Source organism: Miniopterus natalensis, chromosome X (assembly GCF_054644295.1).
Source record: "Miniopterus natalensis isolate mMinNat1 chromosome X, mMinNat1.hap1, whole genome shotgun sequence".
NCBI lineage: Eukaryota > Metazoa > Chordata > Mammalia > Chiroptera > Miniopteridae > Miniopterus > Miniopterus natalensis.
In genome coordinates, this window is record NC_142103.1 from 105,619,111 (window position 1) to 105,646,248 (window position 27,138).

General features: G+C 46.5%; 1 protein-coding gene across 1 annotated transcript in view; it reads left to right on the forward strand.

Moving 5' to 3' along the window:
- Positions 1 to 17,759, forward strand: part of PRKX (protein kinase cAMP-dependent X-linked catalytic subunit) — a 44,920-nt gene extending 27,161 nt beyond the window's left edge. The window contains exons 4-9 of the mRNA XM_087813558.1: positions 308 to 427; positions 3,328 to 3,423; positions 5,196 to 5,253; positions 7,305 to 7,382; positions 9,083 to 9,224; positions 12,874 to 17,759. Of these exons, the coding sequence (XP_087669684.1) occupies positions 308 to 427; positions 3,328 to 3,423; positions 5,196 to 5,253; positions 7,305 to 7,382; positions 9,083 to 9,208 (478 nt within the window). The 3' untranslated portion in view covers positions 9,209 to 9,224; positions 12,874 to 17,759. The remainder of the gene's footprint in view (positions 1 to 307; positions 428 to 3,327; positions 3,424 to 5,195; positions 5,254 to 7,304; positions 7,383 to 9,082; positions 9,225 to 12,873) is intronic.
- The last annotated feature ends 9,379 nt before the right edge of the window (positions 17,760 to 27,138 follow it).

The following is a 27,138-nucleotide window of genomic DNA, read 5'->3' on the forward strand; positions in this document are numbered from 1 at the left end:
TAACTTAAAATATCGGGGGATCTCTGTAAAGTACATGGTTTTCTTACTACTTCGCTGTGCATCTGAAACTAATACAGAAAAATGTTGAATGGAAGCTGTAATTAAAAATAAAAATATATGTCATATTCAAATATGTATATAAGTCGAGGGAATTATTATTTTTTACTTTCCAGGGACGGTGGACATTTGCTATTATTTTATATTGGTTTCGGCTGTGGTCAGACAATGATACCATGAACCCTTCTAATAGGGACCCATCCGTTGCCAGTCACCACTGAGTTCTGTGGGTTGTGTTCTCTCCCCCCAGGACGTGGACACTCTGTGGAACCCCTGAGTACCTGGCCCCTGAAGTCATCCAAAGCAAAGGCCACGGGAGAGCCGTGGACTGGTGGGCGTTGGGCATCCTCATATTTGAGATGCTTTCGGGGTGAGTAACGGCTTCTGGGGAAAGTCAGGGCGTCCCCCAACTTTCGTCCCCTGCTCTCTTGCCCTGATCCATTAGCCCCTAGGATGGTGCATTCGTTCGGCCTCCAAATTCTTGGGGTGTGGTTCCCACCGAGATTTCCCACTGCGGACGGTCATGAGTACTCCGTAATTTTTCCACCCCATGTGTCATTACGAAAACCAAGTTCACAAATGACGGCAAGAAAAGTCTTCAGTGGGAGGATGTGTGTTCTATTGACGGGCGATACAAACAGCTACTGTCCTGTTTCTACCAGCGCCCCGCCTTCCTCAAAGAAATTTAAGGGTAACGCTGACATTCGAGATTTAAACCAAATCAACACTAGTATTTTCTTTCATTTTTTATTAATTTTTTTATAGATTTCAGTGAGAGGGGGGAGAGACATTGATGATGAGAGTCATTGACTGGCTGCCTCCTGCACGCCCCCTACTGGGGATTGAGGAGCCTACAACCCAGGATGTGCCCTGACCGGGATTCGAACCTGTGACCTCCTGACTCATAGGTTGACTCTCAACCACTGAGCCACGCCAGCTGGGCCGCATGACTTCTTTTTAAAGCTCGGCAATGCAGCTGTCGGATAAACATAAGTCAATGAAATGCGGTTTGGGACTTTATGGGAGCGAACAGCATTGCCAGGGAGGAGAGACGGGGTGCTATCCCGAAACCCCGGACTTGGGTGGGAGGAGATTTGGAAGGTCACGTCTCCTCCTGGTCCAGATACCCAAGGGGTCGAGCATTCGTCAAGGTGTCGAGCATTCGTCAAGGTGTCATCAGGATTAAATGAATCAAGTCTGGGGGTGACGCCTAAAGACAGGTCTGATGTTTCTCTGACCAGAAACCTAAAGCGAGCGGCCCACGCTTAGGAATCTTGGGCGTGGGGGCCTATCCTCCTGCTGTGAGCTAAAGGCTCTTTCTTGTCTCCGATGGTGCTGGGGACAGACAGACAGACAGACAGCCGGCCCGGGAGGTGCCCAGGACACTTTCTGGAGGCTGTCAGATGAGCTGTTTCTCTACTGCCCCCCCCCAGGCCCCCCTTTCCCTTGTTTTTTTTTCCTTCAGCATCCGTGAGCCTCAGACATGCTGAGTTTACTCCCTGTCGTAGCAAACGACGGACCCTGTTCCCCACCTGCCTGATGCAGGCAAAGCCCACAGAGTTGTACCCGGAAACCTTCCCTTGCGGTTGGAAAGAAACGTGGAAAAGAGGCCTTTTTCTGCGTGGATGCTGTGGCCAGAGTGTGGTCTCTGATCACCGGTGTTTATCCTTCTGTGTGTACATCAACCGCGCATCTAGTTAGGACGTATCTGTCTGTCCATCTGTCACCTGTGTGTGTAGCGTCCGAAATACATCAGGCCCGGGGTCGCCCCGTGAAGAACGCACAGTGGCTGGAAATGTGCACCCCGTGGGCCGGCCTCCTCGGAGGCCAGCAGCAGCTTCCACCCGGACCGTCAGTGGCCACTAGGGAGCAGCATTGCCCCAGGATCCGCGAGTCCTGGGCTCCCATGATATTTAAATGCAGGGTGTGTCCCCCCCAAAAATGTAGACACAGACTTTTGAATCATTAATAAAAGGCAGCGTTTATTAAGACGCGTTTCATTTTCAACATGGAGCTATGAGCTGTTAAAGTGTGTCTACCCTTTGGGGGGGGCACCCTATAGAATGAGGTCCGTGGGTTTTTGTCTTTATTACTTTATCCTTAGGGTCGAATATAAAGTTACAAAACATAATAATATGCCATATTATTAGTAAATATGATATTAGGACACAGTATATTGTCGAACATAATATGGATAGACTATAGTAGAAAATTGTTAAAATAGAATTAAAATATATTAGGATATATTAAAATTACTGTATTGGGATTATTATATAAATAATTATTAGAATATTATTAGGATATAATATATTGTGATATTAGAATATGTTAAATATTAGAAAATAAAATATTTCTAATCGAATATAAGAATAGAAGAGGTATATATATAATAATAAATACTATAATATTATAATAATAAATATTAAAATAATAATAAAATAATAATATCACGAATTATGAGCACAAATAAAATTTTAATAGAGCCTGCCCGGTGTGGCTCAGTGGTTGAGCGTCGACCTATGACCCAGGAGGTCAGGGTTCGATTCCCGGTCAGGACACAGGCCCAAGTTGTGGGCTCCCTCCCCAGTCGGGGGCGTGCAGGAGGCGGCCGATCCATGACTCTCTCTCTCCCTCTCCCTTCCTCTCTCCCTAAAATCAATAAAAAATTTAAAAAATATATTTTTAAAAAAAAAAGTCGCCCCCACCGGACCACGAATGGACGTCTTTGTATATTTTGCACACAAGGCGGGATGTGGCACATAGTAGGAGCTCAGTAAAGATGCACAGGACAAATGCAAGCAAGGGACCGGGTTACCCCGCACCCTACAGTCTGGCTGCCACGCTCGGTAACTTGATAGAAGCCGATGTGATGAATTCACTCAACCACTGAGCCACCCCAGCCAGGGCATGGGAGTAACATTTTTTTTCTTCTTTAATATCTTCTTTTTATTTCAGAGAGAGGAAGGGAGAGGGAGAGAGAGACACGGATCAGCTGCCCCCTCCTGCAGGCCCCCGACTGGGGATCGAGCCCACAACCCGGGCACATGCCCTGACCAGGAATCGAACCCTGACCTCCTGGACCCTAGGTCGCCGCTCAACCCCTGAGCCAAGGCATGCAAATGACATTTTTTTAAGCTGCGTGCGAGAGAAGTCTGCATGAGAGAAAACTCAGGCCCGCCTTGGAGAAGCGGCCACCGCCATGGTCACCCCGCGGGTTTCTTTTCTCCAGGCCGGATGCCCGCTAAGAATGAACGTTTCTGTTTCCGACAGGTTCCCTCCGTTTTTTGACGACAACCCATTTGGCATTTATCAGAAAATTCTTGCCGGCAAAATAGATTTCCCCAGGCACTTGGATTTCAATGTAAAGTAAGTTGAACGGTTTCCCTGGCCTTTGGGAATTCGGGGGTAGGGGGGTATTTATTTTTAAAACATCAAAAGAAAAAAAAAAATCCCTGTCCAGACATCTGCCCAGCAGTAGAGCACAGTGTGTTATTCAGGATGACGCGTTGGAACTATTTGGACCCTCACCTTTTCCACGGGCACAGAAAAAGCTTTCATTGATCTGCTTTCAGACTATTTAACCTGTTAAGGAGCGTTGGCTGTCGTCGATGCCTTTTGGGGTTCACGACACTGACAATTAGCCCGTAAATACGTTTGTTATATTGGACGGGAGAGACGTTTGGGTACCTAGCACGTAGACGGTCCCCCTTTCCCGGCTCATTTTGGGGTTGGCATCCGCGTGAATGAGTTTAGCAGAGTCCGACTTTCCTCTCCTGCTCGAAGGATTCTCATACTTGACATTTTTTTATTGTTAATCGTCACCCGGGGATATTTTTTTCCATTGATTTTTAGAGAGCGGGGAAGGGGAGAGAGACAGAGAGAAATAAGGATGAGAGAGAGAAACACATCGATGGGTCGCCTCCTGCACCCGCCCGGACCAGGGCTGGAGATCGAACCTGCAACCCAGGTCCACGCCCTTCCCGGGGAATCGAACCCGAGACCCTCATGCAGGCCGACGCTCTGAGCGCTGAGCCACACCGGCCAGGGCTATTCTCAAAGTCCTTTCTCACGCTCAGATTTTTACTGATGGACAATTTCGCTTCAAGAACTTTTTTGTTGACTCAAAACGAAATGCATCTTTGGGTCTGAAACTCGTTAATTTTATGCCGATGAGCAGGGGGGCGGGGACTACGTTTTTAAAATATATATATAAGAATGCTTTTGGTTTTTCCAGATACCTTCATCAATCTGATCCCCTTTTCGCTATTTTGCACCGTCATTGTTGCCCAAGCATTGGGGGCGGGTGCAATTGCTCCCTCGCTGGTGGGAGTGGGGTCCTTGGGGTATCTTGAGAGAAGGAATTTTTCTAAGACTTGCATGGGAACATGAGCGATTTTTATTTCTGGTCAGTTCTATCCCTCGGTTTCCAAAGTCCCATTTCCTTTCAACCAGTCCTGGAAAAGGTGCAGCTGGGGGCTCCGGCGGAGCCCAAAGCAGGGCCAGTGTCCAGAGCGTCCGTTCCGTGGTGGAGCTGGGTCTGATGGAGCATCGGGGTAGTTAAAAGTCCATTAGTCCATGAGCCATGTTGGCAAATGCAGAGCGTGAGAGCTCACCCCCTGCAACAGGAGCCCCAAGAGAGCCACAGAAGGGGCTCCTTTGTTCAGGAGCATATGCAGCTCAGATTTCCTGCTTCTGGACTGGATACACCTATTCTGGCCACTCCCAGGTGTGACTGACAGACAGGTAGGCACTTTCCCATGTCACCCAGACCTTACTGGACACACATCTATTGTCCAGTCCCTTCCCCCAGCAATTTGCGGGGAACAGGCCTGCAGAGTGCACGTCTCGTAGTCGTAAGTCCTGTTTTCTGTACAAAGATTCAATCAGCCTCTATCCCCCCTGAGCTCAGCCGCGGTGTGCAGGAAACCCAGCCTGGCATAAATTATTTAGGAACTGATAGCGGTAAAAAGGAGTGCCAGAAAGTGCTCAGAAAATGCTAGAAATGGAGCCGCTTGTCCAAATGCATCTGTCGTGTGGGTAGATTTTTCGGGCTGTTGACTTGCTCGGCTCTGTATCAAGATATATAAGTTTGGTGTTTTGTTTTGTTTTTTAATTTTCTGTCTCCTTTTTCCAAACAGAGACCTCATTAAGAAACTTCTCGTGGTGGACAGAACACGGCGCCTTGGAAACATGAAGGTGAGGGCCTGTGTCCCCTTATGTATTAAGGGGTTTCCGGGATGAGTCCCTGTCACTCGACACCATGCATTTCAATGTAGAGAGAGAAACAGAGGCGCAGAGTAAATGTTGAATCACTGGCCAGATTTCAAGTCTGAGTTTCTGGGTGCCCCAAATCCAACTGGGTCTATACCCTGTCTCTTCTTGTGTCCAGACAAGCAAATGACTGTAAAGTAATTAATTTATCTATCATCTATCTATCTATCTATCTATCTATCTATCTATCTATCTATCTATATCTATCTATCTATCATCATCTATCTATCATCTATATCTATCATCTGTCTATCTAATTTATCATCTATCATCTATCTATCATCTATCTAATCTATCATCTGTCTATCTAATCTATCATCTATCTGTCTATCATCTATCTATCTATCATCTATCTATCTATCTATCTATCTATCTATCTATCTATCATCTAATCTATCTACCTATCATGTATCTATCTATCTGCTAGCTACCTGCCCATCTGTCTGTGTTTCTTTCTATCTATCTATCATCTATCTATCTATCTATCTATCTATCTATCTATCTATCTATCTATCTATCTATCTATCATCTATCATCTATCATCTATCATCTATCTATCTCTATCTATCTATCTATCTATCTATCTATCTATCTATCTATCTATCTATCTATCATCTATCTATCTACCTATCATGTATCTATCTATCTGCTAGCTACCTGCCCATCTGTCTATGTTTCTATCTATCATCTATGCAGATATCATAATATCTTAGTATCTGTACTAGAGTTTGAACTACTAGAGAGTAAACTCCAAGTCTTTTTTGCTTTCTCTCAACCTCCCTTGAGGTAACAATCAACAGATTTTTTGCTGTGGAGCTTAGGTGTGGATGGAAAAAATTTTTTTTCCAATAGCAAAAGAAGAGTTGTCAGGATAATAAGATCCGATAAAAGGTGACACGATTCCCATCAGCCTTTCTTTCGTTTTGCAGCTGCGGTCATTGCGAATTTTCTTTCCTGTGGGTGAGACTAAAATGGAAACGTTAAAAAAAAAAAATCACAATACGCATTTTGAAAATGCGGTGTCAGGTTCAGACCCACTGGTTCCTCTGTTACAGAACTCATGAGTTTCTGTCTTACAAATTTCAACACTGAATGAATTAAAAAGGTTGCCAAAAGTGAAAATTTGGGGGGGGAGGGATTTTCAGAAGTGAGAATGACATCGGTGTTGGCCAGCTGGCCGTCAGCACCCCACTTGGAGAGTGAAGCAGATAGACTCTAGCTCAGTTGTTACCCAGGAAGGTCATCTTGGGCGGTTGTTGAGATCTCTGAAGTTGGACACCCCTCAGGTTGTCCTCATGAGACTCCCTGGCTGGACGGTACTGAAGCAAATGTCATCATTTAGGGAACCTCGGTGTCTGTGTCTGGCGAGGGTAATAAATACCAAAGAAAACTGTCAAGACGAAAACGGGTGACAAATCTAGGAATTGTTGTCTGTCTTATTGTATGTTGAGAGGCTGGCCCACAGTTATGCTTTATATGTTTTTATTGATTTTAGAGAGAGGAAGGGAGCAGGAGAGAGAGAGAGAAACATCATTGATGAGAGAGAAACATCTATGGGCTCCCTCTTGCACGCGCCCTATTGGGGATCAAGCCCACAACCTGGGCATGTGCCCTGACCGGGAATCAAATTGGTGACCTCCAGGCTCATGGGTTAATGCTCAACCCCAGAGCCGCACCGGCCAGGGCATACGCTATATTCTTTATTCCGGATTAGCACACACGTGAGTGTAATGACTATTTCTACTAGGAAGGAAAATGCTTTAAAAAAAAACCAAAAAAACAAACCTAACTTAATTGAGAGTTTTCCCTAATAAGTCACACTCCAGGGACAATTACTGAAAACCTCGCCAACATTTTTGTTTGTTTCTATGCCTAAAAAAACACACAAAACACGCAGATCCTTCACAATATTTTCTCTCCCATCCCTGTCAAAATTCTGTACCCTGATGACACAATGACACGTGTTTCTTTTAAAGAATGGAGCAGATGACGTCAAACGGCACCGTTGGTTCCGGATGGTGGACTGGGAGGCTGTCCCACAGAGGAAACTGAAGGTACAACATACGTCCACGGGCGACTCTTACCTAACTCGCACCCTCCCCAAAAGTTATAAAATCCTCTGACTCCAAGACTTACTTTTGTATGGTGGATACATAATTAATTTGCACAACTGAACCCATCGTCTCAAACCATTCACAGGCCACGTTGCCTGTTCAGTGGATCTTTTAACCCTAAAGAGGCACCTAGATGGGGGGAGTTAAGACTCTAGCTTTTACAATTGGACTTTTGAATGTGTGTATTTCGTTCATCTTCACTCAAGGATATTTTTTCCATTGAATTTTAGAGTAGAAGGGAGGGGGGGAGAGAGAGAAACATCGATGAGAGAGACACATTGATTGGTTGCCTCCCACAAGCACTGTGACCAGGGCTAGGGATCGAACCTGCAACCAAGGTACATGCCCTTGATCGGGAGTCGAACCCGTGACCCTTCGGTGCTAACCACTGAGCCACACCAGCCAGGGCTGCAATTGGGCTTTTGGAGACCTGGCTCCATTGCTCGGTGGCTCTGTGACCAGGTTGAGCTCTGATCCGGCTGCTGTTTAATGGGGAGTTACATAGATAAAGCGAGTGTGTAGCACTTGTGGGTATGTTGCAATGATGCTGGTAGACTAGATGCAGAATATTCTTTGGATTGCCTTCCTCCGAATGGAGCAGGTGTTTGACAGAATTCCTCAATACCAGGGATCCCAACTTGGGGCTTAGAGTCACCACAGAGATTTAAAAATGCTGATGCCTGGGCCCTGCCCACACTCTGCGGTCTCCCCAGACCAAACTCTGCGGTCAGTCCCTCCCACACTCTGGGCTCAGCCCCGCCCACAAGCTGGAAGTAAGCCCCTCCCACATCCTGGGGTCAACCCTGCCCATAGCCTGGAAGTCAGCCCCCCAACAATCTGGAAGTCAGCCCCGCCCATAGCCTGCAAGTCAGCCCCCCAACAATCTGGAAGTCAGCCCCCCACAATCTGGAAGTCAGTCCCCCCAACAAGCTGGAAGTCATCCCCCCCAATAATCTGGACGTCATCCCCCCCCAATAATTTGGAAGTCAGCCACCCCAACAATCTGGAAGTCAGCCACCCCCAATAATCTGGAAGTCATCCCCCCCTACAATCTGGAAGTCAGTCCCCCCAACAAGCTGGAAGTCATCCCCCCCAATAATCTGGAAGTCATCCCCCCCCAATAATTTGGAAGTCAGTCCCCCCAACAATCTGGAAGTCAGTCCCCCCAACAAGCTGGAAGTCATCCCCCCCAATAATCTGGAAGTCATCCCCCCCAATAATTTAGAAGTCATTCCCCCCAACAATCTGGAAGTCATCCCCCAACAATCTGGAAGTCAGCCCCTCACAATCTGGAAGTCAGTCCCCCCAACAATCTGGAAGTCATCCCCCCCCAATAATCTGGAAGTCAGCCCCCCAACAATCTAGAAGTAACCCCCGCCCACACCCTCTGGGCTCGGCCCCGCCCATCCCTGGGTTGGCCCCTCCCACCCTCTAGGCTCAGCCCCGCCCACCCTGGGTTGGCCCCCTCCCACCATCTAGGCTCAGCCCCGCCCACCCTGGGTTGGCCCCTCCCACCCTCTGGGCTCGGCCCCGCCCACCCACATAGAATTGCTGCAAAGAGCCAGAGCGGTGCAGGGAGCTGCGGACACCCAGGGGCCCACCCGTCCTCCTAACGAGGCCTTTGCATCTCGCCCCCCCAGCCCCCCATCGTGCCCAAGGTGTGCGGCGAAGGCGACACCTCCAACTTCGAAGCTTATCCTGAGAACGACTGGAACGCGGCGCCCGCGGTGTCTCCCAAGGACCTGGAGGCCTTCAAGAATTTCTGAGGGCCACCCCTGGAAGGTACTTCTGTCTATTGAGCAAATCAGCGGATCAAGTGCACAGGTGATGTTACAGGGTCGTGCACCTGAGAGCCACCCAAGGTTATTCACCAGGGTCGCCCCAATACATTCAATTCAGAAAACACCAAATAAAAATTTACAAAAAAACAACAACACACCAGCAAGGTTGATGGGTCCCCAAGGAGACGGAAAAAACCATGCAGCAGAGAAAAATAATCGTCTGCTGAACACCCTGCGCAGAACACACCGTCCTGGGAGGGAGGGACTCGCGTGATACACGGGGAACCTCCAGTCCCTGAGGATGGGACAGCTCTGCGGAAATGCCAAGAGGAAAGCGGGGTAAAAGCTAAATGACAGAGGGAAATAATTAGTAAAGAAATGGTCATGTCTGCTGGACACACAGATATATTATTTTAAATACGTTTTTATTGATTTTAGAGAGAGAGAGATAGAAACACCAGTGATGAGACAGAGTCTTTGCTGGGCTGCCTGGTGCACGGCCCCTACTAGGACTTGAACCCGTGACCTCCCGGTACCTGGGACGACACCCAACCAACTGAGCCACACCATCCAGGGCTGCTGGGGACACGTTTCTCTTTCAGACACACGACAGCCACGTTGACCACGTGGATTGGTTTTCATAACAGGGCGTGTGCCCTCAGCGGTCCGAGCCACCTCCAAAGCGAGTGAGGTCCAGTTACGAGTTTTCAAAAAAAAAAAAAAATCACAAAATGTTCCTGAGTGTTTTAATATTGTTTTTCTTTCTGGCCTCCTCGGTTCCTCCCCTTTTGTTTGATTTGCGCATAGCGTTTCATGATGGATGTTTATCCGGTAATTTCAAAGGCGTAAAAGGCTTGGTTTGTTTTGTCGTGAGGAACACTTCATTGATAAGCCAAGCACACGGGTGTTGTTTCTTAATTCTAATATTGATATTGTGCCATTTATTTAAGGAAGCTCAGTTGGTTGAGTGTCGGTGGACCCATGAACCACGGTATCACTGGTTCGATTCCCGGTCAGGGCACATGCCCAGGTTTGAGGCTCCATCCCCAGTAGGGGACGTGCAGGAGGCAGCCGATCGATGACTCTCTCTCATCATTGATATTTCTCTCCGCCCCCCTCTAAAAAAACCAATAAAAATATTTTTCAAAAAAAAGAAATAACCTTTCTCAGTGCGGTGTATGTTCTTGGGGAAATGTGTGTAAATAGCACTTTTGCTAGTGGAATCATTTTTATTTTATTTTATTTTTTAAAGATAATTTTTTTAAAACATATCTTTATTGATTTCAGAGAGAGGAAAGGAGGGGGAGAGAGAGAGATAGAAACATCAAGGATGAGAGAGTCATTGATCGAGCCTACAACCCGGGCATGTGCCCTGACCGGAAATCGAACCCCGATCACCTGGATCCTAGGTTGATGCTCAACCACTGAGCCACACCCGGCCGGGCTGGAATCATTTTTAATGGCCTTCGGTTCAATGTTGGGGACAGTGTTGGATGACATTGGCTTGATGAGCCGTTGAAAATCAAAACACTTTTTCATGCCTTAGACTCTTTGGCTCAGTGGTTAGATCATCGGCCCGAGTACTGAAGGGTCCCGGCTTTCGATTCCAGCCCAGGGCACCGAACCTCAGTTGCAGGCTCAATCCCCAGCCCCAGGTGATGAGCGATGGGGGAGGCAACCAGTCAATGTGTCTGTTTCACTGATTTTTCTCTCTCTCCTTCCACACTCTTTGAAAAAGCAATAGAAAAAATATCTGCGGGTGACAATTAAAAAAACAACACGCAAACACATACACTAAAAAGCAGCGCCACCATTTCATGATCCCGTGGCTTTCTATTTATTCGACACATTTGGATTCTGCTCTTTCCTTTGGAAAAGCCCCGACACATGAATATTTTAACCGCTCTCAGGCGTGTTTCAGGCGACAGTAAACTGCACACGAGGCGAAACAAAGGCCTGGCGTGTTTGGCTAAGAGCAATGAGGTGTGTCCGTATCATGCAACAGAATAATTTTTCATGAAGCGAAATCACATGCCGTCGAGAGGCCGCTTCAGCTCAAGGACCGCTCTCCGGAGATTATGGATAGCCGTTGACTTCACTCTTTATCTCTGCTGGAATTACCCTGCCTGCTTTTCAGCGTGTGTGTGGGGGGGGGAGACGTTAGGGCCGCCGGCCAGGCAGGATTCTAATCATTTTCCGTTTCAGTTTCCTTCGTGATAAGCACATTGAAACAAGGATCCCGTTTTGGGTGAGCAGCTTATCTCCTTTCTTAGCTTGGGTAAGGAGGGGATAACTCAGTGGATGGAGGTATCATATAACATTTAAAGCTCACCTTTGCCCATGTGGCTCAGTGGCTCAACGTCCACCTAGGAACCAGGAGGTCAGGGTTCAGTTCCCGGTCAGGGCACATGCCCGGGTTGTAGGCTCGATCCCCAGTAAGGGGCGCGCAGGAGGCAGCCGATCCGTGACTCTCATCATTAATGTTTCTCTCCTTCCCTCTCCCTTCCTCGGAAATAAATTTAAAAATAAATAAAGCTCATCTTTAACATGCTGTTCCATTTCTTTTAGGAAGCATACCTACGCCCCCCCCCCCTCTTTAGAATTCAAGTTTGTAGATCTTTGCAATAAGAATTTCAACCACAGCCTCGGCCGGGTAGCTCCGTTGGTTACAGTCCTTTCCCAATACACAGAGGTTGCAGGTTCCATCTCGGGTCAGGGCACGTGTAAGAATCAACCAAGGAGCCTTCCCTTTTAAAAAAAAAATATATATCTTTATTGATTTCAGGGAGAGGAAAGGAGACAGAGAGAGATAGAAACATCAATGATGAGAGAGTCATTGATCGAGCCCACAACCCCGGGCATGTGCCCTGACCGGGAATCGAACCCTGATCGTCTGGATCCCAGGTCGATGCTCAACCGCTGGGCCAGGCCCGGCCGGGCAGGAGCCTTCCTTTTTACAGCTGCGTAGTATTCCATCGTTTATTGGGAAGAGATGAACCAAAGAATTCACATGCATGTCTGCATAACCAGTGGACACAGACAACCGTGTGGAGAAGGCCTGGGGGGTGCTGGCAGGAGCGGGGTACAGGGGGCCCACCAAAGGAAAATTGGGGGCATTTGTAATACTTTCAACAGTAATGATATATTTAGCCCTAACCAGCTTGGCTCAGTGGTTAGTGCATCGGCCGGCAGAATGAAGGGTCCCAGGGTTCGAATTCAGCCAAGGGCACGTAGCTGGGGTGCAGGCTTGATCTTCAGCCCCAGTCGGGGTGCAGATGGAAGGCAACCCATGCACGTGTCTGTCTCACATGGTGTTTCTCTCTCTGTCCCTTCCACTCTCTCTGAAAAGCCATGGGAAAAAATATCCTCTGGTGTGGATTAAAAACAAGAACAAAGATATATTAAATAAAAAGATTAGTCAGACCGAAAAAAGAAGAACCAATGAATCATAAGTGGAACAACAAATGCATTCCTCCCTCCCCCTCTGTCTCCCCTTTAGCTCCCTCTCTAAAATCAATACTTAAAAAAATAAAATAAAATAAAAATTAAAGATAGTTGGATTTCTTTGGTGTTCTTAATATTATTACACAACTTACCCACTTTTTTGGAAACTAACCAGATCCTTTGTCCTGTTTGGTCCCCACACGCAGCCCTGAGGAGCCGCCTGGGGGATGTGCCCGGGTCTGAGCCACACGAACCCACGTGGCATGTAGATACCCGGGGTCGGAGCGCACTGGACAGTTGTGGACCTGGCGTTACCTAAGCAACTGGAAGAGCTGGAAGCCGGCGCACAGTAGGACGTTTTGCAAAGCTGTCCGGTTGTCGAGTTGACCTTGCCCGTTTGCCTGGGTTCCTACTGTGTTCATCCCTTGGTTCTCCTCGTAGACTCAGCTTTATAAGTTTGACCTGAATGTGTTTGGTGATAACCACATTGTGTCTGTGGGTGTGGGTGTGGGTGCGGGTGGGTGTGTGCGAGCGTGTGCGTAAAAGACAATAGGACAGAGACCCACGGCCACGTACGTGTCCACACGTCGCGCGTGAGCACGTGCGTAAAGAACAATAGGACAGAGATGCACGGCCACGTAGGGGTTCAGACGTCGTGCGTAAAAGACAATAGGACAGAGACGCACGGCCACGTAGGGGTCCACACGTCTTGCATGAGCACGTGCGTAAAAGACAATAAGACAGACACGCAGCCACGTAGGGGTCCACACGTCGTGCGTGCCTGTGCATGTGCGTAAAAGACAATAGGACAGACGCGCAGCCACGTAGGGGTCCACACGTCGTGCGTGAGCACGTGCGTAAAAGACAATAAGCCACGTAGGGGTCCACACGTCGTGCGTGAGCACGTGCGTAAAAACAACAGGACAGAGATGCGCGGCCACGTACGTGTCCATACGTCGTGCGTGCCTGTGCGTGTGCGTAAAAAACAATAGGACAAGAGACCCCGCAGCCACGTCAATGTTTGCACGGTGCAGAGCCTGTGATGTTTCGTTTCCAAATTTCTTTCTCAAGAATCTGTTCTTTTGGGAGCAAAGCCTGAAATGTATGATGTCTGCTTTTTTTTTTTTTTTAATCTATGCATTTTTAGTCCTTGGTGAAGAAATACCACGTGGCCTTCTACAGCTAACATCCTCCTATGCTACCTATCAGGTCTTCAAGCCAGAAGGAAAGGGAGAGACACGCGGGCTGGACTTTTAGTACAAGCACAGGTTCAATGAATGGCATGCAGTTAAGAAATTTTCTATACCCCCCCCCCAAAAAAAAAAAAATTCCACATTGCGTAGGGGGAAGGCTACCTATAAAAATTCCAGTTGAAATCTCTTGTGCAAAAGGTACCTCCCAGAGCTAACAGATGAGTCTGTATTGGTTCGTTTGCAAGATGACCCCCCCTTCGGGCAAAGGTTTTCTTTACATTTTCATTTTGGGAAAAGTGAAAAACAAATGACCGGTAGGATGGATGTCAGTGTTGGATGTCGTCAGAGGAACTGGTGTCTGCTCAGTTGCCTTTCTCCTTGTAGACGGTCAAGCTGGGTCTGTCCGGCACATAGTGGTCTCAGTGGCCAGGCAGGCTCGGGGCCATCGAGGGGGCCGTGGGATTTCTTCTCCTTGGACCTGGTTATGGAGACACCTTGACGGGAAGGGACCCTGCAAACACTCACCCTTACGGTGGACTTAATGAAAGCCGGAGGTGGAGTTGGCCACCATACCTGTGTGGTTTAGATGTTCATTGTCCCCGCAAAACGGGACACGAATGGAATACAGGTCCTTGGAGTCTCTCTTGTCCATAATTCGTTTTCTTTACGCTTCTGCTTTGTCTTCTTGGTGACTCTGATCCTTGCTGTAAAAATCCAAACTGGGCATCCCATGTGCGGTGGACTCTCAGAGGGCCCAGGCACAACCTTCCCCGGGGGGGAGATGTGACATCTGTGCATTTAAGGAGTAGGTTCCAGAGGCTACCCAGACCTCCAGGACTCTTTCTGCCCCTTCCCTTTTCTCTTATGTTCTGTCGAGACAGGTGCAGCTCCTTAGGCAGCTGGAATGGGGGCAGAGTATCCCCAGGGGGTGGGTGAAAATGGGAGAGGAGAAAAGGTGGGTTGGGCGCCGTCTCAGGCTTCTGCAGCTCAGGTGTGTCCTTGAGTCACCTGGCGGGTCTTTGCTGTTGATATCGTCTCCCGTACTGTGCCCAGGAAAGCATCTCTTTCCGTAGCTCTGTCTACCTCTCTCTTCTGCACACACATCTGGCGATGTGGCCGGAGAGGCGCCTTTTGGGAAACTCATGCATCTTCTTTTCAGTAGCAACGTGTCAAAGGAAATGCATCCCCCCCCCCCCCACACTTGGGCCGATGCCACTCATGAATCAGAAGGCTACGCACGGGGGTGTGTCTTGGAAAGTGCCACGGACACAGCTTGTGCCTATAAAAGCTTTAAAAGGCAGTAATGTTGAAGATGCTGAACGTTCCCCCTTCTCAGACATGACCTATGGTTCAAACAGATATAAACTCAGGACATGAGCGTGAAGACAAAATTTGGGAAAACAATCTCTTCACAATGCGTAACTCAGTGGAAGGTTGTTGCTAACGGATGCAGTGCGCACGTGGTCCTACGGAACGTGTCTTTAATCCAGATTTCACAGTGGGCATCCTGTGTGGGTTAAGTGGAGGGTCAACACGGCCTAAAACGTGAGCAGTCTGAACCGTTTCATCGTCGGATGTTAGATTAGATTGGCCAGGTGATATTGGGCACTGACACAAGAAAGAAAAGCATGTCTCCTGTTTTAAGACTATAAGATAAACAATAATAATAACAGCTATTATTATTGTTATTTTGGAGCCATCTGCTTAAAAAAAAATTTAAAAATAAGTGAAACACTGTTCTTGACTATAATAAAAAAGTGGACACAGGCACATCCACCCATATGCATATATTTTTAAAAATATGTTTTTATTTATGTCAGAGAGAGGAAAGGAGAGGGAGAGAGAGAGAGAAACATCAATGATGAGAGAGTCATTGATCGGCTGCCTCCTGCACGCCCCCTACTGGGAATCGAGCCCAGAACCCGGGCATGTGCCCTGACTCGGAATCAAACCAGTGACCTCCCGGTGCATAGGTCGATGCTCAACCACTGAGCCATGCTGGCTGGGCCATGTGCATATTTTTTAAGTTTAAATCTTACTGTCCAGGATTTAACAAATGAGATAGAAATGTTGTCAAGGAAGCAAGGAATGTGTTGCCGTCTTAATTTTGAACAAATACACAAAGACAACAAATGTTTGGATGCAGTGTCCTTGAAGGACGTGGCCATCAGCCATGCAACACAAATTAACAATTAAAGTGAATTCCAGGACTACCGGGTGCTGCTAAAACTCCCCTTTGACATTTATGCCCATTTTAGAAGTTGCATGTGCTATGTGTTAATTGTGGTGGGGCGTAAATTCAATTGTGCGACAATGAAAAATCAGATTTATTCAAAATGAGTTCTAAACGCATGGGTCACACAGGGCATATAATTAAAAAATAGTTTACTCAGGGGGAACATTCTGAAATTTACATATCTGTGATCATCTATAATCAGTGTGTAAAGTTTTGAAGCAAATTCATGGAAAATGTCACAAAAATCAGGCAAAGCGATAGACGTGTTTTATGCAAGTTAATGAGGTGGCAATATTGGGGATGCCTATAACCCAGGAAGAAGTGCATAGGGGCAGGTGTTGTTTTCTTAGTGGAACTATCACTCGCTTGCTTTCACTTGCATCTATAAAGCTAAGAAAATAAAGTCACAACTGAACACACAGCATAGCATACATTTGTTTTGGCTGATTTCTAATCCCTTCCCCATAGAAGTCAGAATCCTACTCAATGTAAATGTATCTTTCGCCCGCAATGGGCCTGTATCTTGATCGCTGCTGTCAATGGCACAGGATAGGCAAAAAAAAAAAAAAAAAAAATCCCAGCAACAAGATACTATGTGTCCACTTTACACCATCCACGCACAGAGATCAGCCACACAACCCGCCTCTTTATACGTGTCTAGAACGTTTCGTTTCATACTACACATCTAAACGTAAAAACCCACATGCTGCAAGTGGCAGACTCACCCGTCGCCCTAAACAACTGTGTGAATGTGGGATGAATTTCCCATTTAGTTGTTGACCTAAGTTGCCTTTAAGATGTTGGACCGTTATAATCGGGAACGTAGGGCCGATGCCGTTAATTACAAATCCCAGCACACCTCTCTGTATTCCCGTTTCCGACGAATTAGTTCAACTTTAGGGGGTGATGTCCACTTACCTAAAACAAAGAGGAAAATCCCATGAACGGTTGTATGGATAATGTATTTGGATAGCTTGTTTGCTCTGTGTGTGTGTGTGTGTGTGTGTGAGTGTGTGTGTGTGTTGGTGGAGGTGGAATGTGTGGGGGTGATTTCACCCATCGGGACATTCTCATATCACATTTGCTTTGCAGACCCTGAGGGCTTGCCTCCAGGGGATCAAATCCTTCATCAAAGGGAAAATGCTCTGAATGGTTTTCTGTAAATTATTGTGTTTTTAAGACGTTCCAGCTTGCTTTCATTTGATCTTTCACGGTGCACACTTCTGTTATTTAAGTAAAAGTCATTACCTATGTGTTTTTCGTGAATGGGATTAGAAACCATTTGACCCACAGGCCGTCTTTTCTTGTCCTCTCCAGCTTCGCTTTTTTCTCCCACTGTGCCGTGGACAACCTGGCCGGGTCCCCATGTGGCTCTAGGGTCACAGGACGGCCGCGGGATGCTTTAGACACGAGATTGAACGCCTTTGCAGGAGGGGCACACCCAGGCTATCAGCCACTGGGATCCCTGCAGGGTTGTCCTAGCTTCTCACATGTGGGCGGGGAAAAAAACAACCCAACCTGTTTCTAATCCCATCAGTTCCTTGCACAATGAAAATCACTGTGATTTGTATATATGCTCTTGGAAAATTTTACTGCTGTCTAATTTATGGAATAATACTATTGATTCCAGGTTTGTTTAATAAAACTTTGTACCTTTTACGAAGCCTGATTCTGGTCCGCGTTTTCTGTTGCAGGATTAAACTGTAGCTTGCCTGCTTCTATCTAGTCCAGGAGTCCACAATCTTTCTATTTTATTATTTTATTTTATTTTATTTTATTTTATTTTATTTTATTTTAATTTAATTTAATTTAATTTTTTTATTGATTTTAGAGAGAGAAGATGGGAGAGGGAGAGAGAAAAACATCAATGTGAGAGCAAAACATTGATCGGCTGCCTCCTGCACGACCCCTACTTGAGCTCGAGCCTGCAACTGGGAATCGAACCCACAACCTTTTGGTTCAGAGATCGACGCTCAACCACTGAGCCACACCGGCCAGGGCTGCAATCTTTTTTTGTTTTATTAATTAAATTTAATTTTTTATTGAGATGTAATTGACATATAACATTCCATCCGTTTCAGGTGCATAACACAATGATTGGATATGTGTATATATCGCAGAATGATCACCCCCAATAAGTCTAGTTAATGTCCGTTGCCCCACATTAATGAGAATGTTTAAGATCTACTCTCTTAGCAACTTTCTAATACAGAATACAATGTTATTCTATCTTTTTCTATCTATTCTATCTTTTTCTGGTACAGATGATAGGCCAGATGATTGACCCTGGGTAACTGAAACCACAGAGAGCTAAACACGGATATGGGGGTGTGGGGGGGATACTGTGTATTTGACATTGACTAAGTTTGATGTGTACGCCGTGTTGCTTTGGTACATTTCTATATTACAGTATAATGGCCCTTGTAGCGGTAGCTATCACCGTGTCATTTTGTGTGTGTGATGGGAATAGTTAAGGTCTCATTTCTTAGGAAGTTCGATGATTATAATACAGTATTTTTGTCTCTATTCAGTATACCGTGCATTAGATTTCTAGGATGTTTTTATCTACTAGTTGCAATTGCGGACCCTTAAACAACATGTCTCGTATTCCCCACCTCCTAGCCGCTGGTAACCACCCTTTTATTTTTTTTAAGATTCCACCTGTAATTTAGATCATACAGTACTTGTCTGGCCCTGACTTCTTCCACTTGCACAATGTCCTCAAGTTTCATTCCAGCGGTTGTGAATGTCAAGAGCTCCCTTTTCATGGCCAAGTAATATTCCATTGCATAGACGTACCACAGTTTTCTTTATCCATTCATTTGTCACTGGACACTTAGTTTGTTTTCTTATATTGGCTACTGTAAATAATTCTGCACTGAATGTGGGGGCGTAGTACCCCTTTGACATGCAGATTAAAATCAAAATGAGATAGCGCCTGACACCTGTTAGAATGGCTATGATCAAGAAGGCGACAAATACAAGTGTTGGCAAGGATGTGAATGGAGCAAAGGGAGCCCTCATATGCTGTTGGTGGGATTTTTTTTTTAGTTGGTGCAGCCACCGTGGAAAGCGTCCTCCAAAAAAATAAAAATTAAAAAAATTAAAGATAGAACTACCGTCCGATCCAGCAATCCCACTTCTGGGTACGCGTCAACTTTTAATACTCAAAAATGCTGTCAAATAGGATATCTGCCCACTTGAAAGGTAGTGACGTTGAGGCCAACAGAAAGACTATGTTTTTTTTACGCAAGGTCTCACAGTTAATAAATCACGGGGGTGAGATTTAAGCTCCGTCTGCTCCGCCTCATGCCAATGACCATACGAAGTTCCAATAATAAAAATAGGGAGACGTTCATTGAAGAATGGAGGAGCCGGATTGTCTAGGTTCCGATGAAAACATCGGGCAAAACAGCAGATCCCAGGGACCTGCAACGAGCACACTGGCGAGGGAACGTGGGATTCGATGTTTCGCTTTTAAGGCAGAAAAACCACGGTCTGCTTAAACCCCGGTCGGTGGTCAGGCAACCCTGCTGAGAATCATTTATTTTAACAGGCACGTTGCCTTCCAGAAGTACATGCGAGAAACCAGGGAGATACAAACGCAAATACATTTTTTTAAAAATTGTGGTTAAAAAAAAACACACCAACAAAACAAAAACGTACCATGAAATTTACCCTCTGAACGAAATCTCAGCACAAGCCCAGGCCGGTTTTTTTGCTCAGTGGTTAGAGCACCGGCCCACAGACTGAAGGGTCGTGGGTTCGAATCTAAGCAGGGGCTCAATCCCAGGCCTCGGTTGGGACATGGGTGGGAGGCAACCAATGGATGTGTCTCTCTTATACCCCTATTTCTCTCTCTGTCTCCCTCCCTCCCGTCTAGTCTCTGAAAAGCAATGGAAAAAGTATCCTTGGGTGACAATTAAATAAAAAATATATATATATCCCGGTGCACAATACAGTATTGTCAACGACGGGCGCAGTGGTGTCCAGCAAATCTCTCGAACTCGCTCGCTTTCCATAATCAAAACTTCATGCCCGCTGAGCTGTGACGCCCCATTTCCCTCCCCTTCTGCCCCTGGGTTTTGGCTCAGGTCGGGAAACGTTAGGGAGCTGCCTGCCCGGGTCTTAAGTTTCACGTGAGACGTTTTTACATCCCTGGGACATCACCAAGGGTAAAGGCTCGGGCTTTGGTATCTTGTTATAAACCCCTGGCTTGCGGCCTGCTGCAGACTCAGCGTTTACCATCCCCTCGGGCGCAATGTCTCCGTCAGCCGCTGGCCCAGAAACAGTTTTTCATAATGAATCAGAATTGGTGTGCCGGCTATTTAAAACCAGTGCCTTGGAAAAACGGGGTGGAGGGGGGGAGGGTTGGAAGATCCAGAAAGAGCAAAGTTTAAAAAGTGATGTCATTCCAGTAAGTGGGGGAACGAACAAAGGTAATGTTTTGGCCGGCAGAGGTCTGGGCTCTTACAATTATTTTCCACTGTGCTGATTTTTTTTTTTTTTTAATAATACTTTAGTTTTTTTTTAAATTTAAAAATATATATATTGATTTCAGAGAGAGGAAGGGAGAGAGACAGAGAGAGAGAAACGTCAATGATAAGAGTCATTGATCGGCTGCCTCCTGCCCGCCTCCTACTGGGGATCGAGCCTGCAACCCGGGCATGTGCCCTGACCGGGAGTCGAACCCTGACCTCCTGGTTCCTAGGTTGACGCTCAACCACTGAGCCACGCCGGCCGGGATCAAATTAGTTTTTAAAACTCGTAAGGACCCAGAAGGCGGCGTGCATGGGTCCTGCTTAGCGTTTGAAAATGCTTTTCTAAGAAAACCTGCGGCTGCTCCGAACGTCGGCTTTTCCACATTAGTGGCGATTTAACGAGGGATTAAACACCCCGCGAGGGTGCAGAGGAAACCTCTCGCTGGCTTCCCCATGACGTCTGTGAATTTGAATCCTGAATTTCTTTCTTTCTTTTTAAAATCCTGACTTCAAGATATTTTTTTTTCCACTGATTTTTCAGACAGAGTGGAAGGGAGACAGAGAGATCGATTGGTTGCCTCCCGCACAGGCCCCGACCAGGGCCGGAGATTGTCCTTGCAACCCAGGTACCTGCCCTTGACCTGAATCGAACCCAAGACCCTTCAGTCCACAGGTGGACACTCTAACCACTGACCCAAACCAGCCAGGGCGTGGATTTATTTATTTTCCTTTCCGTGGTCCCCCATGGCACTCCCGCCAGCCTTCTGGCTGATACGGCATTTTCGCACCACCTTGATTAATTGCCTGCCATCACGGGAGCAATATTTTCTTTTCTCCAGCCTTTTTTCTGAGCCTCTATAAATTTGTTCTTGGACAAGCACAAAAAGAATGGGTCTGGCATATTTCTGTTTGTCTTTAATTTTAATTTATTTTTTTTTCTTTACAACTGTTGGGTCAAAATCGCCATTGACATCGTACGTTGCTGTTGCTTTTTATTACCTGCTCTGGGATATGCCAGTTGGATGGATTTTCCTTCCTAACGGGGGGATGGGATTTGTCTCTCAGCTCTTGGCAGCTGGCGACGCGGCAGGCGGCCCTGATGCAGAACGTTTCCAATTCCCGTCAGGGATCTGGATGGGTGTTGGGAGTTCCCGATACACGCGAGTGCTCTCTTTTATTTTATTTTTAAAATTTTTTAAAATATGTTTTTATTGATTTCAGAGAGAGACGAAGGGGGAGAGAGAGAGAGAGACATCAATGGTGAGAGAGAGTCATGGATCAGCGGCCTCCTGCATTCCCCTGATTGGGGATCAAGCATGTGCCCTGACTGGGAATCGAACCCTGATCTCCAGGTTCATAGGTCAGTGCTGGTGGGGCTCAGTGGTTAGAGTACCAGCCCCCTCAGCAAAGGGTCATAGGTTTCATTCCTGGTCACAGTTCGATTCCCGGTCAGGGCACATGCCCGGGTTATGGGTTCGATCCCCAGTTGGAGGCAGGAGGCAGCTGATCCATGATTTTCTCTCTCATCACTGATGTTTCTCTCTCTCTCTTGCTATCCCTTCCTCTCTCTGAAACCAATAAAAACATATTTAAACATATTTGTATAATACTCCAGATGCAGTGTTTCTATTGTTACTCAGCCACCTCCACATTTATGAAATATCGTTGGCTAAGGGCAGTCTCATAAAGAAACCCTGGGGTTACCTGGTTCTACCTTTACCTGTCGACCTGCCAAGCATCTTACCTCCTTCAGGACAAGTGCTTTTCGTGCGGCTCTTTGTTGCGCCAAGATTCCTGCCCTGTGTACATTTCGGCTCCTTCCGACAGGCAAAACCACATGCGTGGCACAACCAAGGTGAATATTACAGAGGAATTATTCCAAGGAAAGCAACCAGTAGACTTCTAGGTATACAGTGGTGGAAATAACTTTAATATGAAAATTATATCCATAAAATTGGCTTTGTCAACCTTGGCACTATTAACGTTTGGGGCCAGATCATTCTCTGTGCTGTGGGGAGTCCAGTGCCCTGTAGGGTGTGGAGCAGCCTCCCTGGTCTCCACTTACCAGGTGACAGGACCACCCTCTCCTCAGTCATAACATCCCGAAATGCCTGCAGACGTCCGTAAACATTCCCTGGGGAGGGGAAAAGTTTATCCTCAGTTGGAAACCACTGTCATAGATAGATAGGTGGGTAGGCAGATATATAAATAGATTGATGTTTGGTGAAGCTGGAATGACCACCTCACGCCTGCCATCAGTAAATGGCTCCTTCAATAAATCAACAAACGACATGTATACTGGCGAGGATTTGGGGGGGGGGGGGCCCTGGTACACGGCTGGTGGGAATGCAGACGGGTGCAGCCACTACGGGAAACTGTGTGGAGATTCCTCAAAAAATTAAAAATGGAGCTGCCATTTGACCTACCCAGTGATCCCACTTCTAGGAATACATCCTAAGAAACCTGAAACACTCATCAGAAAGAATCTATGCACCCCGATGTTCACAGTAGCACAGTTTACAACAGCTAAGATCTGGAAACAGCCCGAGTGCCCATCCGTAGATGAGTGGATAAAAAAGCTGCGGTACATCTACGCCGTGGAATGCTACGCAGCTGTGGAAAAGGGCTTCATACCCTTTGAGACAGCATGGAGGGGCCTGGAGAGTATGACGCTAAGTGAATGTACTTATTTTTTTAAACTCAATGTGGGGTTTTCATTGTTGTTGTTTTTGTTGTTACTGTTAATTCTCACTGGAGGGTAACTTTTTCCATTGATTTTTAGACAGTGGAAGGGAGGGAGGGAGAGAGAGAAACAGTGATGTGAGAGAGACACACATTTGGTAGCCTCCCACACATGCCCCAACCCGGGGCCCAGGATTGAGTCTGCAACCCAGGTACATGCTCTTGAGCAGGAATCGAACCCGTGAGACTTCGGTTTCCAGGCTGACGCTCTAACCAAAGGACACATTCCAATTTTTAGAAATAGGTTTAAGTCTCCTCTTAGCTCAGAATCATTGCAAAATTACCATCATTCAAAAATTCAGTCCAAATAATTACGGATCCCAAGTACGCTTTGCAAGTTTGCTCTGTAACCAGGTAATTACAGGTCGTCCGGAGGGAGTCCACGTTCACTTTGGCTGGCGAAACGGAAAATAATAAAAATAATAACAATAAATAACGGTGATTATGCTACGATTCCATGATTTCACGTTTTTCAAATAGGGCTCTCAGCTGTCAATTCTGCTGGTTGTCTTATAAATGCCCCGTCGTGACAGTTCCAGGCTCTATTTTGGGGTTGCCGTGTGGGGCCTGCGGGACCTGACCGACCCAGATGTTTCCGTTTATCTCAGAATATTCTGGAAGTCAGCCTCAGCTTTTCTTTCCGAGGCACGCTTCCGCTCCCCTTCCAGCCTTCACTCTCACGTGTTTCAAAGATGTGTTTCCGTTTTCACGCTCTTGGGACCACAGGACAAAGCTTTGGGCCCGTCATTGCCGCTGGGTTGGGCCCCACTGTCTTTTGAACCCCGGACTCACCCCGAGCGAGGGAGGCTGAGCCCGCGTCTGACTGCAAAACTACTGAGACGGGAAATCACACTCTAAGTCAGTACGACCTGGGCTGCGTTTTTCATTTTAATAAACGTCCTTAACCAGCACAACAGGTGACTGACCCAGAGGAACGGCCTTGCTCTCCTGCAACGCAGACATTCATTCAGCCTTCAGTCTCCAGGATCCAGGCCCCAGCAGGGGTTTTTCGAAGATTTCCCTTCTGTCGTTAATCGTCATCTGCGGATATTTTTTTCCCATTGACTTTTAGAGAGAGTGGGAGGGAGGTAGACAGAGAGAGAAACATGGATGTGAGATGGACAAACGGGCTGGTTGCCTCCTGCATGCGTCCCAACCTCGATCGAGCCTGCGACCCAGGTTCCTGCCCTTGCCGTGGAATCGAACCTGAGACCCTTTCGTGCACCGGCCGAGGCTCTAACCGTTGAGCCAAACCGGCCAGACAAGCCATTTATTTATTATTTTTTTAAAAAAACAGTCCAGGCTGGCCGGGCATGACTCAGCAGTTGAGCATCGACCTAGGATCCAGGAGATCGGGGTTCGATTCCTGGTCAGGGCACAGGCCCGGGCTGTGGGCTCGATCCATGACTCTCATCATTGATGTTTCTGTCTCTCTCGCTCCCTCTCCCTTCCTCTCTTTGAAATGAATAAAGATATATTAAAAAAAAAAAAGAACCTTAGCCCTTTTTAAAATAAAATTAAATTAAATTAAAATAAAAGCAGTCCAATTTACCAAACTATGAACAGAGAGTTAGCACAACTTAAAAAGAGCATTTGCCAGCCTTCGAGAATCCCCTAAGCCGGTCTAAGCACCAAGCTGGACACCGGAAACTAATACAAAATTGCAAGTCGACTGTAATTAAAACAATGAAAATGGAAAAAGTGATAAACAGACAGAAACCATGCAACGACGGCATTGACCGTGTCCACTTAACACATATTTCTGGCTGAAATTCTCGGCTTCTCCCACCCCGGACTGGCTTGAACAACAACGGATAAAAAAAAAATATATCAAAGCCCAGTCCTGGCTGGTGTGTCCAGCGGTGAGAGCATCGGCCAGAGCCCAGCAGGGTCCCGGGTTCGATTCCTGGTCAACGGCATGCACCTGGGTTGCAGGTTCGGGCCTGGTCGGGGTGTGTGTGGGAGGAAGAGAATCAATGTGTGTCTCTCCCATCGATGTTTCTCTCTCTCTTTCTCTCCATCATTCCCCCTTCATTTCTCGCTAAAACCAATGAAAACATTTTTTTTTTTAAGTGTTAGGTATTTTCGATTCTAAACGCTCCCAGGCTGCCAGGAGGATGGGATGTAAGTCAATCATTTCGACGTTGCCGGTGGATCCCATCATTACCGATCGTGCCTGTGTCGTGTTGGTTTGTTTTTTGTGTGTGTTTTTTTTTTTTTCCGGTGCTTTTGGGAACCGTGAGGCAGGAACCGTGTTTCATCTATGAGGGAGTGTAAGTAACGGGGCAGACACACGCCTGCCCACACGCATGCTCTGACATCACAATATAAAGCAGGCCACGGAAGCCGTGTTCATCCTCCATGAATCCCGAATCTGTTCTCTCCCTCTCCTTGGCTCCAAATCCAGGACACTTTCCCTTCTACTCCTGAAACCCATTTTCACCATTTATTTTACTTTTTTTTCTTTCAGAGAAACACTGACGTATATAATTCCAGCTCATAGAGATAAAAATACCAGCTCCTGCCAGATAAAATACAGGACACCCGGGTTGAATTTGGGGTATATGACGGGTAATTTTTACGGAGATGATTATGCTGAGTTGAAATGAGCCCGTCAGAGACAGTCCAGCATCTCATGATCTCATGAAATCTAACAGACACAATAAACCAATAAACAAAATAGGTCCAGAGACGTGGAGGCATGGGGCAGACGGAGGGATCTCAGAGGCGGGAAGAGATGAAGCAAAGGATTTATATGCAAATATGCATAACCCATGGACACAGGCAATAGCTCGGGGAAGGCCTGGGGGGCAGGTGGGAGTCGGGTGCAGGGAACCAATGGTGGGGGGAACAAAGGGGACTATCTGTAGTACTCTCAACAATAAAGATAAATTTTAAATATTAAAAAATATTTAATATTATTAATAATAATATTGTTAATATAATAATATTATAATATTAATATTTAAATATTAAAAATATAAAAGAAAAAATAATGAAAAATAAAAGTATAGCTCTACCCCGTGTCCATTTGGGACCTACTTACGCTGGCGGTTAGTACGAGGACTCCCCGTATGATAAAACTGGGGACGTCCTTAGAGTCGTGGCCATCCCGCATTTTAATCTCCTAAAGCTTTTCCCCAGAAGGACGTCTCCATACGATTGACATAAAGAAAACAAATCTTAACAAAGAGGACAACAAGGGTCTCATTCATTCAGCACAGCGGCCTGGCAGAGAAAGGGAATTGTACTTTAAAATAAGCCAAAACTGGGACACCCTAAGGAAATCAGCCCAGGATGTCCTCGTGGTTCTTTGCTAACAATGCAAAACTCTTCCCTGCTTTGGCTTTTTTTTTTTAAATGTCTTTATTGATTTCAGAGAGAGGAAGGGAGAGAGTCATGGATCGGCTGCCTCCTGCACTCCCCCGTCTGGGGATCGAACCCACAATCCGGACATGCACCCCAACCGGGAACCGAACCAGTAACCTCTAGGTTCATAGGTCCACGCTCAAAATCAGCGTTTATGAACATACGGTTCATTTTCAACATTTAAAAGAACCTACATGAATGAATAATTTTTATTTTATCAATGCCCGTTTTTCAAACGGACGACTGATCTTGTCCAGGCTCTGCTGATAACACAAAGCGATGGAACCACCAACATCCAGAATCATTTCGGAATCTGTGCGCCCTCAATGCGTCGAAGGTTGCGGGTTTTATACCATAAACTTTATCTTTTACGCGTCCCCCGTAAAAAATAGTCTAGTGGGCGCTTTAGGATAAATTGTCTCTGTTTAAAGCTTAGTCTGGCCTCACCTA